The 15,923-nt window shown below is 35.6% G+C and overlaps 1 protein-coding gene across 1 annotated transcript in view; it reads right to left on the bottom strand.

The window, feature by feature from the left end:
* Positions 1 to 89: 89 nt before the first annotated feature.
* The window catches only part of LOC111517295 (uncharacterized), a 31,075-nt gene continuing 15,241 nt past the window's right edge, over positions 90 to 15,923 (bottom strand). The window contains exon 6 of the mRNA XM_074175784.1: positions 90 to 220. Coding sequence (XP_074031885.1) covers positions 100 to 220 — 121 coding nt within the window. The 3' untranslated portion in view covers positions 90 to 99. The remainder of the gene's footprint in view (positions 221 to 15,923) is intronic.

Here is a 15,923-nt window from a genome sequence, read left to right as displayed (position 1 = left end):
GATGTAGACTCTGAAATTCTGTTGCAAAGACGTTTCGAAATCAGTTTAAAATGTGAAATTATTATGGATGGAATAAACAAACTATGAAATCATTGCTAATCACTTTAATGTATCATAATAATTCAACGCAAAGAACCCCAAAGGAGAAAATGCTGCAGAAACTATTCCTATGAATGTTTGCATTATCAAATAAGAAGTTTCTTCATCCTCTGGAGCCAACCTGAAAAAAATTAGGAGGATAAGTAAAGTAAAAAATCAGCTTTTTCACGTCCAGATGTGGGAACTTTGTAAGGGTGGTATTTTTTTTTATTTATTTAGAAAAAACCGCATCAGCGGTAGCTATTAGCGGCTAACATATGAAATATATCTAAAACATGCAGTTGTTTATAAATTACAGTTTAAATAAAAGGTTACGTTCTTTAAGAAATTCAACAATATTGTTGGTATTGGTATTTTGGAAAATTTCACTTAGTTTGGAGAGAATTTTTTATGCAAAACTCTCAAAATAGATGATTTAATTACATCATTGTCGGCGGCAAGTTCTCGAGTTGTCTTATGCGGATTTTCCTCAATCTCTAGAAGTACATCTAATTTTTTTCATCAGTAAATTGAACATTTCTACCTGGTTTTCCAATATTTTTTACATGTCCAGATTCACGAAACTTTTTGTCAATTTTGCTAACTGTAGACTGCTACACGTGTTGACCAGGGTATTTATTATTAAAAATTTCACAAACCTCCTTTTGAGTTCTTGTATTATTATCTCAACCAATCATAATTGAAATGTCTATTCTTTGAGTCTCGGACAAATGAGCCATAATTAAATTTAATACGCCCACAAATATTATACTGAGGTCTTTTAGTAACTTTAAATACCTAAATGACAGCAGCCTACTAGATTCATATCAATTGTTTATTTGGTTTTTTGTCTAATATTTTAGTATCTTCAAAGATTTTTTCCAGGATTCAAGGTTAGTAAGGAGCGTGTTACGTTAATAGATCAGGTTATTGTCAAGAAGTGAATAATGGTGGTCATTTTGAACATTTAATTTAATTGTAAAAATTAATTTTCTCAGTTTTGATTGCACCAAACTTTAAAAACTTTATATTGCTGAACAGAGGACTAAAATCCCTTTCGAACAAGGTGCCACACGACCCCCTTTGCTATTTAAAATTTTCGTGGGGGTGCTTATAATTCAGAAAGGGTGCTGGAGGAGGATAATATTTTCATACTGTAAATTGTCAATTTAAGAGTAGAAATCGATCTGTTTCAGGTTTTTTTTTCACATGGCGATCACTAAGCCTAAAGAAAAGTGAGAAATGGGAAATAATACCAGCGTAGTTCAAACAGAACTAGCTGGTTTCTCAATCGCCATAAAATAAATAACCAGGCATGGTTATGACGCATGTCTATTCTCTCATTGTCATAATTGAAAGAAATCAAAACGATCTGTAGGTATATTATCTACACCTTTGACTTTCTCTGATTACACACGCCTGCAACAAAAAAGATGTCAGGATGTTTTCAACTGATTTCTTTGAATTAAGGTGTTCTGAAAACTAAAAAAAAATACTCAAATTCCAGAACTCCAGGTTATTTTGCAAACCGCAAAGTTGTATTATTGGCCAACCAATTGTATTTCGGGCCAATTTGAAGTCATAAACAATTAGGTACAATTTTATTTTTATAATTACTCTCTGAATAAACAACCCCCTCTGCTCTGTGCCCCTCGTTGCCCAAGAGGACGATTTGGTTTATTGCACCAATATTGGAGGTTTGATGGATACATTTAATATCTCATATGACCCAGCACAGTGGCGGTTTTTCATAGATGCTTCCAAAAGAAGCCCTGAAGGAGTTCTGCTTCACAATGGCGGTTTCTATGCCTCCATTCCTGTCAGTCATTCCGTACACCTCAAAGAAATCTGCGGTGATTCAAAAATATTGGGCATGTTGTCCTGACAACAATCTGGGTTTAGCGAATTCCCTTGCTTTTTGTATCTGTGGGTTAGTAGAGACCGAGCAAATCACGGTTCAAAAAGAGTTTGCCTCCTCCAAAGGAAGCTTAACTGCATGAAACTTTGGTGTCTCAGCATGAAGTAGTAGTTGTTTACAGCTGATTCTCGGCCTCCCCCCACCACTATGACGTATTAATTGCTTTTTTTATTGGTTGTTGTTTGGTGAAGTTTTTTTGTTGTGCAGTGAAGTCAAGGCATTGTGACCTTGAAGTGTCTGGTGCATGGATCGTTCAGATTTTTTTTTCATATGAGATTTTGTGTGTTTATGTGTGTGTGTAGGAGAATGCACGGTACAGGGTTTCATCATGTGCTTGTTTGTCTATGTACAAACATACGTCTGCATACTTCGAAGATCCTCCAAGTAATAAATGCTCCATCGGTGTTAGGGCACCAAGTTAGTAGTGGAGTGACGTCACAGCAATAACCGTTCAACGGCTAGAGAGCGACATGTTCACTCCACGACGTGTGGCAGAGTAATGCGTATTCATCGGTCTGCCCTCACCTCTCCTGAAGCGATGAAGGTTCGCTCTAGCCCCGCTATCGATGGTGACACAACGGCAGCCGAGGACTGTTTGCCTAGCGTCTACCCTCTCCGAGACCGCAACGACCACTGCTTGCTCGTACCGGCAACTGTTATCGCATCAAGTTGGGAGATGGGCTTGGCTGTGACGTCAGGCATCTCTAGTGGATAGCAACTAGCAATGTGAATCTTTCACGGTTTCATGGTGGGGGTGACTCACACTGTTTAATATAAAAGAAATGCCTGGCACACTATGAAATCAGTAGACGAATATATCTGCAGCAGTTAGCAATTGGTAGAGTGTTATTCAGTTCGTAATAGAAGGAAGACGGTGAGTGTATTTGTCTGTTGGAAATTGTTTATATTTTCATATATATTTTCATCATGTCCGTTTCAAAAGTAGACTTGAATAAAATTAATAATTTGATTGTACAGGAGGTTGAAATACTAGAGCAAAAGGCCTTATCATCATTGCCAATTGATGAAGTGTACATAATTAAAAATATGTCAACTTATTCTACACGATTTGGTAAATCAATTTTATTAACTTTGCAAGATGTGAGCAATGATAAATTATTTAAAACATGGCTACCAAAACGTATTTCGTTGCAATTCAGTGATGACGATATATCTTGTATCAACTCATCAGGTGGTAAATATACGATGATGTATTTAGGACAGAGCCAACAAAGTTTTGCTGGCATGAAAACGCGATCTCTAGTCAAATTCAATATGATTGAATAATAGTAATAATTTATAGTGAATTTCTTTAGGTCATAGCTTACAAAGTTTTTTTTGGTGTGAAAACGATAACTCTAGTCAAATTCAATATGATTGAATAATAATAGTAATTATAATGAATTTCTTATTGTTTTATTAATATTCATATATTAGATGATAATTATATGGAAATATAAACATTACTAACTTAGTTGAATACACTCACTTTGTAACTACAAGTAAAATGGGAATGTGAGTATTATATCACTGAAAAATTGGAGGTTGCTTATTGTTTTTTTTTTTTTGTTCGATTTCAGTTCCACCATTTAAAGATGTGGATGCAGTACGCAAGTCAAGATTGGGTCGATATTGTAGATCTCAAATCATCGGTTCAACATTTGTCGTCTAAATTGAAGGTGTTGGGTGATGGAGCCGAACATGCAAGCGTTTATGATATGAGTGTATGCTATGATGAAAAACAAATCGAATTATGCCTTCGTGATGCTGAGAACTATTGGAGTGGTGCAGAAGTTTGCAACAAATTTTTGGATAATGAATTGGAATTGTGGCAACTTTGTGAGGTTATGATTGAACTGAACCTAAGAAGATTCCTGTATAGCCTCCAACCATACTTGCCAGAATGGATTATTCATCACTTTGAATTGAATGATGAAAATCGAGAGGAAATTGAAGATGGTCGCGAAAATGATGATTATGAGGAAGAAGTTATTTTAGATAGTCTGTATGTTCCTGTGAATCATAAATAATGTCAAATAAAAAACTTTGTATTATTTTCATGTTTTATTTATTTAAATCTGATGAAATACAATAGAAAATGATTACAAAACAATAAATATGATATAAAATACAATACATGATATAAGTCAGTTACAAATAAAAAAAAAAAAGATCATAAAACAGTACATGATAGAGTGAAAAAAAAGTGTCAATATCTGCTATGAACTGAACCATCCAATGCATTGTATGTTAAAACTGTATCATGCAAAATTAATGCATATACTTTAGTGTTGTCTGGAAACTTGGTCTTCCTCGTCTCAAACTCAATCTTTATATCAATAGTTGATGATTTTGTTGCATTCGGTTGATGGGAACAATCGATGACGAATAGTGGATTCTCTCTAAATTGTCCAATGTCCATCAGAGGTTCACTCATATCTTTATCATAATAACTTCGCTGGAAACTCTCAAAAGCATAATAAGCAGGAGCATCAAGTTTTTTATCGAAATTCAAATTCCAACGCTCATATGGATAAACTTCAGAATTCAAGTATACTCGAATACTATTGATATCAGCAGTTGTGAATTTTGTAATATCTTGTGTTCTATCTTCAGATGTGGTAGTACTTTGGAATGCGATGATGACAAAACGAGGAGTTTCCAATGCGTTAGTTGTTTTGATGGCCCATATGTCTGAAGAAGTCCCACGTAATGATGGTAGTTCATAGAGGTCCCACATACGATACGCCAACTTGATTTTGGCATTCAGACCGCTTTTGTTTATTCTACTCAAAAGTTTGAGCTTGTGTTTATCATCTGGTACAATATGCCTTATTTTCCATTCGATTTTATTTATTTCCAAATCAGCATCAACCTCACCTATATATGAGTTTTTGAATGATCGAGCGATAATCAAAATCAATTCCTGTTTGGCATTCAAGATACTTTTGTTGTAATCTTCAGCAAAACCCATCAAATATTTCAGTGGTAGTTTTCCACTAAAAACATGACTGTTTGTATCCAAGATATCTTGCTTCAATTGTGAAAGTCCCCAACCAGATGTCAATAATGTGTTAGCATGAGATTGTCCAAATGATATCATGGTTTTCATTGTAGATGTTATCCCAGGTTTTCTAACAACAGCCACTTGTTCACCTCCCATTTCATAACGAATTTCGTCAAAGAGAAATGCAATTGCATTATTCGAGAGATAGCATGTTTTCGCTACATCTTTGGGGGTGAATTTACCTTCTATGTAAATGAAGCTCTCGGCAATATCTAGTATAACATCTTGATTATTGATTGCAATTCTGATTTCATCCGAATTCCTGAATAGCGGTGATCCATAGGGCTTATATGTGTGCTCATGTAAACTTATGAGAGAATGATCGAGCACTGGTTCATTGAATATATTCAACTTTTCATTGTTTGTTTCGAGCACCATTGTTATTTTCTCACTTTCAATCCAATCGATTTCAAAAATTTAAGATCACTCACAGACAGAGCGTTATGTGCTAACTGTTTAGCATACACTTGTGGAATGAGCTTCTTTTTATGCACACCTTTCTTTTTGATAGTGCAACTCGTTTGGGATTGTTCAATGCGATTTTGTCTATTATAAATGAAACCCATAACAACAGTTATTCGATTTTCTTCAATTCCAAAATAATGAAAATCTCTTCTTCACTTCCAAAATCGATAAGGTTATTTTTTTCATCCAAAATACGCACTGTAATGTTGTGAATCAATTGACGACCTTCTGGACTGACAGGCATATATATAATACTGTGTGGTTCTTTAGTAAGATTGTAGCCAGGTTCAACATCAATATCGAATGAGAAAAGAATGTGGGATTCTTCACCATTTATATATGAACCAGATATTATATTGCAATCTAAGCGGATAAGTCTCACAGTTGTAATGTTTATTGGTAATGATGATTCATGTATCTGATTTGGTGGAAATATTTCATGAGCGAACCCCATCATTTCTGCTATTGAATTTGGATGTGTCAGATCAATTTCATATTTGGATCGCATTTCACATTTGAATGTATTATTATTGGCGTGTAGATAGAAAATATCATCTGCAACGACATCATTTGGTTTTTTATCATGAAACAATCTGAACATGATATGTTTCTGTATGACGGCATTGATCTCTTCTATTTCATAAGCACCACATGGAATTTCAATTGTCAACTTTTGGGGTATCGATGAGTTGTCATTACTGATTCTAAAACTAACTAAGTTATTAGCTTCAGTTATATTATTGATTGTATTGCATCCATAGAATCCCAAAAGTCCTAATCCATAACGACTGTTCCTATCCAATTCAATTGGTGGAAAAAAATCCGCACTCAAGACACTTGTCCCGACAGCTTGTAGCTCGAACTTTCGTGACATGACTGATGAATATTTTGAAACACATTTCAATTTATTATTGTACACAGCAACAGCACATTTGAGACAATTTACACTTTTTGGAAGGTGTTGTATTGTAATAAGTATCATTTTTATTGATACCAATATTCACATCCTCTATATTACAAATACAACACATAGATTTCCGAGGTATAGGACCGTCATTAACATCCGATTCTGAATTTTGATCGTGGTGGTGGTGCTCATAACAATATCTATGTTTCATTATATCGATGTCATCTTGCAGATGCTTAGGCAACTTTTCCCAAACATATGCAATCTCATGTGCAACACATGCAAGTATCACTTCCTTAGGCATATTTGCAAGCATCACTTTATCCATTTTTTTCAAGGTACCATATTTTGAAAACATTCTAAGTGAAAACCCCATTCCCTTGATAGCCTCCCGATCCAGTTTTGGTGTTGAATCCATTTTTATTTGGAAAATTATTTAGAGAGAAACTGCAAGCACAAGTGACCACAGAGAACTGTATTAAATTTCTGTTGTCGATCATAGTTATATTTGATTTTTACATTCGAACATTTTCGAAAGAATCGAGTCAATTCCAATGGTGGGGGTAGATCTCCAAAACTATCGAAATATGTGACTTCTTTCCCACATTTTTTATATGCCACCCAATGTGTTCCTGGTCCACTTATTCCATCTAAATTAACAATAGCTGTCTCGTTTTGTTTTGGACCTGAAGATGGTAATCTATCACGCATAAAAACACCACGAAAATGTGGAATTTTCATTTTTTGTGCATAATAACTGAGATCGAGATCAGTAAGAGGCCTCTGAGGTAGGGGTTCAATTAGTTTTTTGTTTTGTTTGTGGCTTTGTATGGTTTTAAATATAGTCCTAAACCTTTACGGTATGGTTTGAGATATATTCCACTTCCGCGTTTGCCTAATGCTACAGCCTCCATGGTTTTATTGTGACGATTGGCTTCCATTAAAGCCGCTCTGCTGGCTTTTGCCGAATTCACGGCCTTGGTAATACCAGCAGCAGCTCCCGCCAAACTTCCTAGTGCGGATAGTCCAGCAAAAATTGGTATCAATGGTAAAAGTCCACCGATCTTGGGAACAGGAATTATGCGTGGTGTGCGGATTTTCTTCTTTCCACCGGCAGCTTTAAGGTATTTACGTGCCGCCTGCAATGCCACAGTGATAGCTTTTTTGCTATTATTCGTCACAAATTGATTCCCACCAGCTTTCTTCAATACATTTCGCACTTTATGGACTATCCCAGCACCAAATGCAACTTTTTTAATTTTATTTTTCTTCGTTTGTTTCCTCTTACATTTTTTCTTATTGGTACTACAACCCATGCCCATATGTCTTTTCGCTTTCATAATGTTGGTGACAAGTAATGCAGCTGCTCTTTCCCCAATACTCGCGTCCTTCGATTTAACCCTATCCCAAGCGCTGTATTCAAGTTCTTTGTCGGCTAAATGTCTTGCTGCAAGATCGGATGGATGCTTAGAATATTGAATATCGTGTTTTTTGCATTCAATATCTAATTTATTGATTCCAGGGTCGTTACGAGCTAAACGTTGTTTCAATTTTGTACCCGGTCCACAGTATTGATAACCTCCGGTAGATGTAATTCGAAAGGAAGTTTGTTTATTAAATCATTAACAAAACCACAACCTCTTTTAATTTTACGATCACTTTCAATACGTCCGTATCGTTTGATGGTACACATTGAAATGAATAAGCTAATAACATTTATATAGTCTCCAACCACGGCACGATGCGCATTGTAAAACAGAAAGAAAAGTTTGCTGTAGATAATCTAGATGAGAAATTTGGTTGTGGATTGAATGGACAAAGGGTATTCAGACATGGTCCACTACTTCCATCATCAGTTCGAGGACTCATTATAGGACCTTCAAATTGTGGAAAGACGAATGCAATGATATCACTATTAACACATCCACAAGGACTGAGATTTAGAAATGTGTATCTCTATTCGAAATCACTCAATCAACCTAAATATCAGTACTTGCGAAGTGTTTTGGAACCTATAAAAGGATTAGGTTTTTATACATTCAGCAATAATGCAGAAATAGTGGAACCCTCCGACGCTAAGCCTAATTCTGTTTTCATTTTCGATGATGTAATATGTGAAAAGCAAGATATTATTAGATCATATTTCTGTATGGGACGTCATAAGGATGTTGATTGTTTTTATCTAGCACAGACATATTCACGGGTACCCAAACAGTTAGTGCGTGACAATACCAATTTCATTATAATGTTCAAACAAGATGAGACGAATTTACATCACATTTATTCAGATCATGTTTCACCCGATGTAACATTCAAACAATTCCAATTGATGTGTGTTAAATGCTGGGAGGACCAATATGGATTTCTAGTCATTGATAAGGATAGAAAAATAGATGAAGGTAGATATCGCAAAGGATTCGATAGTTTTATATACCCATGATCTTGTTTTTGGAACTTATTCGATCACTGAATATTGTAGTGGTCACTTCACCAACGAATTAAGCTTTAATTCAAAAAAAAGGGCATTATGAATACAAAAAAAGATCCTGAAAATAAAAACAATGAAATAAATTTGAAACGTCAACTAGTAGAGACAACAGAAGCTGTCAGGCAGAAATTCAACTCTATCAAGAATGATAATATTGAAAATCGTACGACACTTGAAAGATTGTATGAGCCCATAATGAAACCATTGAATGTTTTATCATCAAACGCTACTTCTAAATCACCAGTGTTATCACCAAATCATGGAACTGTTCAATCTACTTCAAATTATCCCATGAGTACTCCAATAGGAAGAAAACAATCTTTTGGTAGTGTATCATCTGTGAATAGTGACACGAGCACACTTCAAGACGATATGAGAACAACTCTATTCGAAACACCATCATCGTCCCACATCGATTCCTCGGATCCTGACATCTCACCTGTTATGAATGAAAGTGGTGAAGATGTTTTGATGAAACATTTGAATAATATAAAATCTAGAAATCCAGCATATGATGGAACATTTGGCGTACGTATGGATCCAATTACACAAAAGCTGAAAATGGGAAGTCTAGTGGTAAATTTCAAAGATGGAAACATTTCATTTTGGGATGCTAATAAAGTGAAAAAATATGAATGCGCAGGTAGTCCAGAATTGTATGATATGATTTTTTTGAAGAATCCACAAGATGTTGATAATGAAGAAACTCGTCAAGTATATTCCAAAATATTGAAAATAACGAATGCTCCATATAAACAATATCATCTGAAGAATGGTTTTAAAAATACAAATTCTAAAAAATTTCGTGAAGTTATCAAACCTCTATTAGACTCACGACAATATCCAATAAGAAGTAGAAGTAAAATTGGTGGAGCACTCAAACGAGTGAAAATGGAGAAAATATATAATTCTAAACCTGTGAATTATGTGTACTGGAATTCACCGAAAGAGTTAGTTGCTCGCCTACGACTATTGGTAGCTTCAAAGTCAGCCGGACATACCGGACATGATAATGAAATAATTTCAATAATTGAAGAATTACGTGAAGAAGGTATAATATATTAACATATTCACATGTAATGATCACTGTCACATCATCATTCAATGCAGTAACATTATCACCTTTTCTCTTTAATCATATTGAAATAGAATGACTAATGAAATAAGTGATGTCAAACGACAAGTTGTTAATGAATTACATAAACCTGCAAGACGTAATTTTCGTAGAAGAATAACCACCATCAAAGGTTTTGCAGATCTATGGCAAATAGATTTAGCTGAACTGCAACCTTATGCAAAAAGTAATGAAGGATACCGATATATACTTGTAGTGATAGATTGTTACTCCAAATATCTGTGGACTGTAGCAGTTAAAGATAAAACAGGTAGTACAGTAACTAATGCAATGAAACATGTACTGAAAGAAGCCAAATACTCCCCAAACACATACAAAGCGATCAAGGGAAAGAATTTTTCAATAAAAGCTTCTCATCTCTCATGCGAGAATATAATATCAATCATTATTCAACATTTAGCACAAAGAAGGCAGCTATAGCAGAAAGAGTGATTCGTACAATAAAGGCATGGCTCTACAAGGAATTTTCGATGAGAGGTCACCACAAATGGCTTGATATTCTTCCAATTATAACTAGTAGATATAATAATAAAGTTCATCGTACAATAGGTATGGCACCCATCAATGTTGATTCAACAACAAAATTAAAATTCAAGGGTATCAATGGAATTGGAGGAAGACAAAGTAAACCCAAATTCCAATTAAATGATATTGTACGTATAAGTAAATACAAACATATTTTTGAAAAGTCTTACACTGCGAATTTTACCACGGAGCTATTCAAGATTGTTAAAATTAATAAAACCATCCCAACGACTTATAATCTTGAAGATATGAATGAACAGCCGATTAGAGGATGTTTTTACGAAGAAGAGTTATTACGAACCGAGAATCCTGACGTATATCTGATTGAGAAGGTGTTGAAGAGAAGAAAAAATAAAGTATATGTAAAGTGGTTAGGCCTTCCTAGCGAACAAAATTCTTGGATTGATGAATCAAATATGGTTTAAATGTATATAATAGTGACTTTTATGAATAAAGTAATATTAAAGTTCATTATTGTTTTCATTTCAATTATAAGTATGTGAACTGAAAAATATTGCAGCGGTAAACATTGCCCCAGCCATTCGCAATGTTCTGTGTATACCAAACCAAATTAATTGTATACTCCATTCCCGCTTATATTTTTCAACTCACGATATTGAAAACACATTATCATTCCCAAAACTAATCGCCGTCACTTTGAAATGCAGTATCCAACTCTTTTTGCCAATTATCTCTCACTGATAATGCTGTCTCATAAAGCTTAGTCGACTCCTCAAGCTCAGCCTGAGCTTGCATTCTCGAACGTTGATGGAATTGCTTATCTTTACCAATTTTTGAACGGAGTTCATCAGCATCTTTAGACATTCTAGCCAATTCAACCTTCGCTAATGCAATCTTGGCATCTAATGCTTCAAGAGTTTCATTATTAGCATTAATAGCTCGCTCACTCTTTTCAAGTTCAGCAATAGTCATCTGTGCCTTTACAAGACGGCATTTTGCTTTCCTTTTCATTTCCCCAAACCGATGGAGGGGGCTGAAAGAAGATAGCGGTTCAGCTTTCAAATCACTCTTCATTTCTTTAGGAGTACCTTTTGGCTTCCTCTTCGATCTGTCACTTTTCGTTGCGGGTTTTTTCTGTCGCACAACACTTTTGGATTCTTTCTTTTCTTTAAAGTCAGTGACAATCGATGAAGATGCCTTAGTAACCTTCCTCTTGATTGTTCTAGATTTCTTATCAACACCAAGAGGAAGGGTAGATGAAGAGTGTTTGAGTGATGATAATTGCGAAACGATCGGATTTTCAATAATAATTTGCTCATTTGGTTCTGGCACATCTGCAAAGTTAACGAAGTCGTTAATATCAAAATCATTTATCGAATCTTGACTCGATAAATGTAATACTGGAATATTTTCAAAATCAGTCTGATCGATATCAACAAGTGGTGAACCATCTTCAGCAATCAATAGCGGCATAGAGCTCATGATTATTAAGGTCTGAGGAATGATATGTGATAGCAATAGAATGTGGATAGGAAAGGTGATGATGTTACTGAGACCTCACCATTTATAGAAGAAAATAAACTAGCGCATGCGCTCTTTCATCAACTGGCACATGCGCTCTCTCACTAAACTATTCACGCATGTAACAATCTTTGTCATTTAAGAGGAAAACTTTGTGTTGCATGCATGTATTTTTAAATGTTAGAAAATAATACAAATAAATTCAAAATATATATATATTTATTAATAATAGAGGACAATAACGATAATAAAAAATGAAAAATGTTAATATGTCTCTGTGGATGTGGAACGTTCTTTGACTCTATTCCTCAATAGTTGTTGCTCGTGCGTCAAACACCAACATTGAAAAAAATGGATTCTCCTATTGGGGTAGAGTTGACCAACCTTCTCACACAGATCCCAAGTACTTCTACATGCATTGCATACATGATTCCAACAATTCATGGAATATGTATCACAACGCAAACAACGTTGCAGTGGAGTTGGAACGGCAGCACAGATACCACAAATATTTCTACAGATACCTATATTGTTAAATATTATAGGTTCGGAACACTTCAGACACTGTAACTGTTGTTGACGATAATCCGATTTTGTTCGCTTCGGTGGATGAGAAGGAGGCGATAGTTGAATCCGCAACACGCAATCACTACACATACCAGTACATGGATTGATTGAATCCTTAGGTCTACTTATTTGACAAAAGTAGCACACAATAGCCCCTGCAATCATCATTGGGTAGACACACACTTTTGGTTTTTCATTCCACTCTTTTGGAAACGGCATTTTACTAATTCGATTAGAAATATAAAGAGATGACTTACAGAAACTCTGAATGCTCTCTCCTATACCTACGATCTCTATTTATACAAATCAACATCATGTGGAAGTATAGTGGGATAACTTCTCCTACTATTCCACTCTAAACGAGTCAAGTGGGAGTCGCATCACCTCCTATATAAGTTGACTTGCAAACCTAGAGTTCATTCATTCACTCTCTACAACTGTGAGCAAACAACAACAAGATGAATTCTGCAAAAATAAATGCTGCATTAAATAGAATAGCTGCTGTTGATGAAAACAATTGGATAGACGAATCAGATGATGAGGATGTCAATGTTCCGCTAGAGGAAGTAATAGTTGAAGCAGAAGATGTTGGAGTCGATGAAGATGAGATAGACGAAGTTGAAAACGAGGCCAACCAAAGCGACGAAGATGATGACGTGATGGAGTTTGAGAGGGTCATGGATGAAGAAGGAGATGATGAAGGGATAGAAGCTGACACAACTGAAGGTGATGGTGCTATGAGGATCGGTATGCGAACACTCAATGTCAGTGAGACACTGGAAGATCCCTTGGATTTGTATTGTGCATTGGATGCATACGTATTGATCAGCACAATAGATGGAGAGAACAAAAAACTATGTTGGTGCTGCTTTCGGTTTTATTCGCATAGAAACAATAATGGAGGGTGGTATGCCATGTCAACACCCACAACACTGTCTCAATTATGGAAATGGGACAGAATTGGTGTGAAGCTTGCGAGAGGCCACTAACAAACTTCACCCGAGTATCTACATGTATTATATGTAATAATGTCCAACCTGTGGCACAATAACCGTGGACCTACTGGTCAAAAAAAAAACAACAGCCCTTTTCAGGGCTACATTATTCACACAAACAGTAGTTAGTTGTATTAGTATTCATAGATTATGTGACAAATGAATACTTTGATTAATAAAAGTCTAAGTTGGAAATTTGTTAGTCTTTGAATATCTATACATTATATGACAAATAAATTACTACTTTGACTGAAAAGTCGAATTTGGAATTTGATAGTCATTGAATATCTATGCATATGATGAGTACTACTTTAAATGAAAGTTGAAGTTGGCATTTGTCAATCATTCATATGCATATAATGATGAATACTTTCACATACATATATTTCGTTTGAGATTATAATGTTTACATAATGTTAACAATGGTATGAATCTGTTTCTGTTTGAAAGTATAATGGTAGCTCTGAAAAGAGCTATTTTTTTTTATTGTTTCAGTCTTTAATTGTAGCCTGAAAAGGGCTGTTTTTTTTTTATTAATCCATGCAATGATATGGACTAACGCTCATCATCAGAAACAATAATTATGGTATCGTATCTGAATCAGATGATACTAATGATATCATCCTCATAGTAGTCATCTGATCAGATGATGATACTCATGATGTCGTCGTCGTCATAATCAGCTGAATCAGATGATATACTAATCACATCATCCGCATTATTATCGTCAACAGCATCTATGTCGTCCTGAATACCTTGTTCCACTCGTTCTGCGAAATCATCAGGAAGATCATAGATTCGCTGCAGAAATTGAGCGAAGGTTGTACTCAAATGATCAGACGTTGAATCTATTTCATGTACTTGGATGGGTCCTGTACTCGACATTGTGGAAGAATGATATAGAACTGGGATTGTTGCTATATTTATATTGGAAGAAATGAAATGGAGGGGGTGAAATGTAGAACAGTGTTTGAGATTCGAAAACATCAAGAATGAAACTCTGAGCGATTATTAGGAGAAATTCTAGTGATTATTATGGAAAAAAAAACTAATAAGAGGGAGAGGAAGGGAGGAAGACACTGCCCCAGCCTCGCAGTGCCTCGTGTACACCAACCAAAAAGTGTGTACTCCGTGGAAGGAAAGGAAAGGAAATGATGGACGAGTAGATGATTATATGTCATCATCGGAATTGAGGACATCATCATCGATTAGGATTGGGGATGGCGGAGGACTATCCTCGATGAGGATAGGGGATGGTGGAGGACGTCTAACGTCAAGCTCGTCATCAGCATCATCACCAGAGTCGTCGTCGTCATCATCGTCGTCGTCGCTACTCATTGGGACAATGTCATCATAAGCAGGGTCCCACCATCCGTCAGGATCTGGATATTCCGAGTCATCCAAGTGTCCTTCGTCACTGCCAGTGACATGCTGAACTTGCATCCTGATGTCGTGATCCGGTATTCGTATGGCGGACTGTGGGGTTCCGTGGTGGAAGAGACAACCTGTACCTGGCTGTTATCCCAGTAATTGAAGTTGTACCCCTGATCCGGGCAGCTATAGGGTTCGGAGGTTGAATCGGGTTCCATCTCGATGCTAGCTGATCAACTGAATGTTTCATCAGATGATTTCTACTTTTATACTTTCGAGAGGGAGTGGGAGAGGAGTGGAACATTGAGTAGGGGTAAATTGTAGTGTGACATAAGACATATTCAATGAGTAGGGGTAAATTGCAAAGTGACATAAGACATATTCAATGAAAGAGATACTTGAATGGATAAAATACAAATGAAATATACTTGTCGATTTCACTATGAAACATGTCTATTTTTTTATTTTTTAAATTTTCTTCACATGAAATTATTTACAAGTGATTAGAGAACACAAAAATTGATGTGAGGTATTTGTCTAGAAGAACTTGGAATTGAAATAAAAAAATAATAATGATAATAAGAGGAAGTGAAGAAAAATGCTCCAACCATCGCATTGTTCAATGTGTACCAAACCAAAAAACAGTGTACACCCTTTATTTCACTTCCTTTTCCTTTATTCAATATAAACTTAACAAATATAAACTTAAAACTACCATAATTAAATACTCCTAACTAACCTAAAACTAATCTTATATTTACACTTCATCTACAAAAAGAGTGTCCATAACTGTCACTACTTTTTTGTACAGCTCTATCGAAGAGGTCTTTGCTTTACACCTTTCCTGCAGAGATGCATAATTCCGATCTATTTCGGCCATTTCCTTTTGGAGTTCCCTCCGTCGGTTATCCATTTCAGCCATTTG

The sequence above is a fragment of the Leptinotarsa decemlineata genome, unplaced genomic scaffold, assembly GCF_025532065.1.
Source record: "Leptinotarsa decemlineata unplaced genomic scaffold, Ldec_3_MD MMD2_tig00001064_RagTag_RagTag, whole genome shotgun sequence".
NCBI lineage: Eukaryota > Metazoa > Arthropoda > Insecta > Coleoptera > Chrysomelidae > Leptinotarsa > Leptinotarsa decemlineata.
The sequence above is the reverse complement of the archived record's forward strand: the minus strand, read 5'-3'. Positions and strand labels throughout refer to the sequence as shown.